The sequence below is a fragment of the Vicia villosa genome, linkage group LG2, assembly GCF_029867415.1.
Source record: "Vicia villosa cultivar HV-30 ecotype Madison, WI linkage group LG2, Vvil1.0, whole genome shotgun sequence".
Taxonomy (NCBI): Eukaryota; Viridiplantae; Streptophyta; class Magnoliopsida; order Fabales; family Fabaceae; genus Vicia; species Vicia villosa.
This window is the reverse complement of record NC_081181.1, coordinates 146,245,267-146,249,436: the sequence shown is the minus strand read 5'-3', so window position 1 is coordinate 146,249,436 and position 4,170 is coordinate 146,245,267. Positions and strand designations below refer to the sequence as shown.

At 36.7% G+C, this 4,170-nt stretch overlaps 1 protein-coding gene across 1 annotated transcript; it reads left to right on the top strand.

The window, feature by feature from the left end:
- Positions 1-2,372: 2,372 nt before the first annotated feature.
- LOC131650247 (uncharacterized) lies at positions 2,373-2,963 on the top strand. The gene has a single exon (XM_058919968.1). It carries the CDS (start codon positions 2,373-2,375, stop codon positions 2,961-2,963), a length of 591 nt encoding a protein of 196 aa, XP_058775951.1.
- Positions 2,964-4,170: the final 1,207 nt, after the last annotated feature.

Here is a 4,170-nt window from a genome sequence, read left to right as displayed (position 1 = left end):
CGCTGTGAACCAAACTCGGCTCTTGTGTGATCTTGATAGCTCGGATGTGGCAGTTCCAAGAATTTCCATGCGCGACTAAGAAGCTCAGACCAGTTAGAACCTTGGACCTCTTTGTATGGAACTAATGATGATGATGATTGATGATTGAAACCATAATGATGGTTCAATGATAATGATGGTTCAATGATGATGAATATGGAGATGATAGAGAGGAAAGAGTGATGAGTGGTGTTTGAACGGTGGTGGATGAAGGCGGTTGCTATGGTAGTTGGTGGTGATGAAGGTAGGTATGGTGGTTTGTTAGAGGTTGTTGTGGAGGTTGGAGGTGGTAGTTAGGAATCGGTTATGGAGAGGGAGAGATGAGAGAGAGAAGGAGAGAGTGAAGAGAACGAGAGTGAGTGTGAAGGTTGAGGAAAGTGAGTTCCCCTGGGTTTGTGAAGGGTACGGCTTTATATAGTGCATGCGTGAGTGTGTATGGTATTAAGGTGAGGGTGAATGCAGTATAGTATTGTGCATGGGCCTTGTAGTAACATGATGGTGTGGAAAGTCTTTGTATGTTGCAGCCATAAAACTATGCGTATGCCTCACTTTGTATGCTCATATCTTCCTCCATAAGACCCCATTCATTTCAAACTCGAAAGCAACATGAAGAGGGCATATGATTGATGAGTTTTGATGTTTGAGAGTTGTAAAGATGAGGTCTGGAACTTGCTCAAAAAATGCACCCAAACATCACTTGGCATGGCTGATCCTATCTCGCACGCAGACTCAAGCTTTGGCCTAGATTCACTGCAAGGATACGACTTGGTCAGGTCATGACTTTAGGCTTTCATATCTTGATCCACACACATTCAATGATTTCCATCCATGACTTGTTGGGAAGAGCATATGGCAAGGAACAATTTGATATCAAGATGGATCCAAATGGATATTTGTAGAGTCCTAAAACTGGCTTCGAATTCAGCGCGCCACGTGTTTGATGAAAGGTTCACGCGTGACTAGGATTCAAGCCCAGCCAGATGCCTAACTTGGACCAGTGTGAACGTGTGACTTTGGAGCTTTGCAAATGATTCATTCTTTGTCCAAATGGCCTGATTCTTGTTTCATTGTGTAGAGGATATGGCAAAGAATGGAAGAGTACCAGGTCTAAACTCATAGCCTTTTTGTATAGCTCAATAACTAGCTTGACATTTGGCATACCAAGTGTTTGGTAAAATGCTTGGGCATGACTTGGCTTATGACCTGAATTGTGCCTAGATCAAATGAATTTTCAGCAACTTCATGCTTCAATACTTCTCTAACCAAGCTTCAAACGAAAAAATATCCAACTACAAAGTTGTTCTCCTCCATGAGAGGAACAACTTTGATGTTGGGAATTCCTCCAAAAAATGTCATTTGCCACGTGTAATTATGCTGTGAAGTTGACTGATCATCAAGCTTCAAAGCATCAAAAAAATTTTCTAAGTGTTGGAATTTTGTCTTTTTGTTATTTTTTCTATTTTTCCCCAACCTTTTGCCGAACTCCCGATTTTATCCATCCTTCGACTTTCCTTGATTAATTTTCCACCAACAGTCAATATTTGAATAATTCTTCTAATTTTGACCCCAAAAGTCAACCGTTCTGATTTTTCCGACTATTGATGAAATTCCCGATTAAATCTCTTCCAGTCAAATCCAGTCAAACAAACCCCTCCACAAGGCCAGCCTAAGAAGCTTTTCACACATAGAAACCATTTCTGATTAAATGTCGACCAGAAAGTCAACTGGTTGACTTTCGTCAAAGAGACCCTGATTTAAAGAACCGGATGATTTGCAAGCCAGTACCCTTCAACCAACGCCTCGACTTGAGATAGAGAGAGACCCCAATCTAGGAGTACTTCCTTGAACATAGAACCACATGATTATGCCTCAGTCTCCTTATTCCCTGATCAGAAATTCTTTGCAACGGAGCTTTTTCTTGCTAGCCCTTGAATAACACCTATGATATGAATGCATGTGTATGGATTATGACCTAAGTGATGTATGTATATGAATGCAAAGCCTAAGCCAGTTAGAAGTTAGGGGTAGGACAAATTTGGGGTATGACAATATGTAAAAAATTTCTCTGGTTGGTAAAGGCAGAAGGTAGGAAAGCTTATGTGGCTTGGGAGAATCTGTGTGAGCCAAAGAATGCTGGAGGATTACATATTAGAGACTTACAGTTATGGAATACGACCATGATGATAAAGCTCCTATGGAATATCCATAAGAAGAGGGATAAACTGTGGATTAGATGGCTGGATTCGTATTTTATGAAAGGAACGCCAATTTTACAATGGCAAGTAACCAAAACTCGATCATGGATGTTAAACAGAATTTTAAAATGCCGAGAGATGACTCAGAATTGTGAAGCTTGGGACATGGCATGTCAGTGTGGTGTCTTCAAGGCCGCCAACGTCTACAAAGAGTTAAGGGGTGAGAGAGTGGATGTACCTTGGAAGAAGATATTCTTCCAAAACCGTGCTAGACCGAGATCAAAATTCATTCTTTGGTTAATCCTGAAAGGGAGACTACCCACGAAGGAAAGACTAGAAAGATTCGGATTTATTAATGATGTAACTTGCTGTTTTTGCGACCAAACCGAAACCTTGGACCATCTGTTTTTTGCCTGCAGATGGACATATAGGATATGGAAAGAGATGTTGGAATGGAATGGATATGCGAGAAACATTCGACAATGGCCACAAGAGCAGACTTGGTTGATTCAAGAAATGGGAAAGAAAGGCTGGCGGAGGGAGATACTCAAAGTAACTTTGGCGGAGACGGTTTACCAAATCTGGCTGAGTAGAAATGAGGCTGCCTTTAATAACAGCCTGCCAAGAAGTGACATTACTAGAGTCATACAGGAAAGAGTGGTGCAACGATGCCTTCCACATAGAAAACTAAAGCCTCATGTTTCTGGGAATGCTGTGAGCCTTAGGTAGAGGATGTTGATTGCTTGTTATTAATTTGTTCATCTTGTAGCCTGGATCTCCGGATCGGTGTGTACTAAACTGTTTTTGGATGTTAATAATAATAGTCTATTTACTCCAAAAAAAATTAAATGATTATATTGGACGATAAAACTTTATTCATTCTATAATTTTCTAGGTCTCCAATTGATCATTGGGTAACCAATAAATAAATTATCTCAAGGTACTGTATGTAAGGTAGAGATAAATATATTCTAATTAAAAAAGACAATTTATATTTTATTAAAAAAATTAGTTATTTTGTTAATAAATAAATAATATTAAAAACATTTATTTCATTTGATATAACTTCAAATAAAAATAATTAAACAACAACAATGATTATGATAAAATAATAAAATTAAATGATTAATATTGGAAGATAAGACTTTTCTTATCAAATTGATAGAATTTCTCGGGTGTTTTGAAATTATAGACACAGCCTTACCTTTGATTTTTTATTTATTTTTTAATTTTAATTTTTTTTGTAAAGATTAAGAATATGGAAATAGATTGGAGTTATAAATCATATGCAAATGGTAATGGAAATGGAAGTGGATTAAAGGTATAATAGAACCATATGATGACAACACCTTATGATAATATCAGAAGATTTAAAATTATATTCTTAAAAATTAAATCTACTTTAAAAAACCAATTTAGAATTTAGAAAAATACCGTGTTCAAAAAACCTAATAACAGAGACATGCTTTGCAGTGTTAAAAAAACACTAATATTCCTGCGTTAACAAAAACTCTTCCTGCATCAACAAAAAACCAAATAAGAACAAATCTAAAAACCAAAATCAAATAAATCAATTTAGAACCTATAAAGCCCCAAAAGAAAACAATCATAAACATCCGAAACTACAGTATAATAAAAAAGCTAATAAACTGTAGTGAATAAATGTAGGCCAAATGAAACAATTATTAACTGTGGTTGTCTTGCATATAATAATCGGTTGATATCTGAATGGATGCTTGATAAGCAAGAGTATAGCAATTTTTGAATAACAATTGAAGGGAAGGTGATTAATATGATTGCATATATAGAACGACGATGAAAGAGATGTGAAGTATTGTAAATAGGAAAATTATCTCCAAGGGTCGGATATAAAATTTTTTTGCAACATAACACGATGCAGTTAGATTAAAAATCGTTGAAGCATTTTGGAATTTGA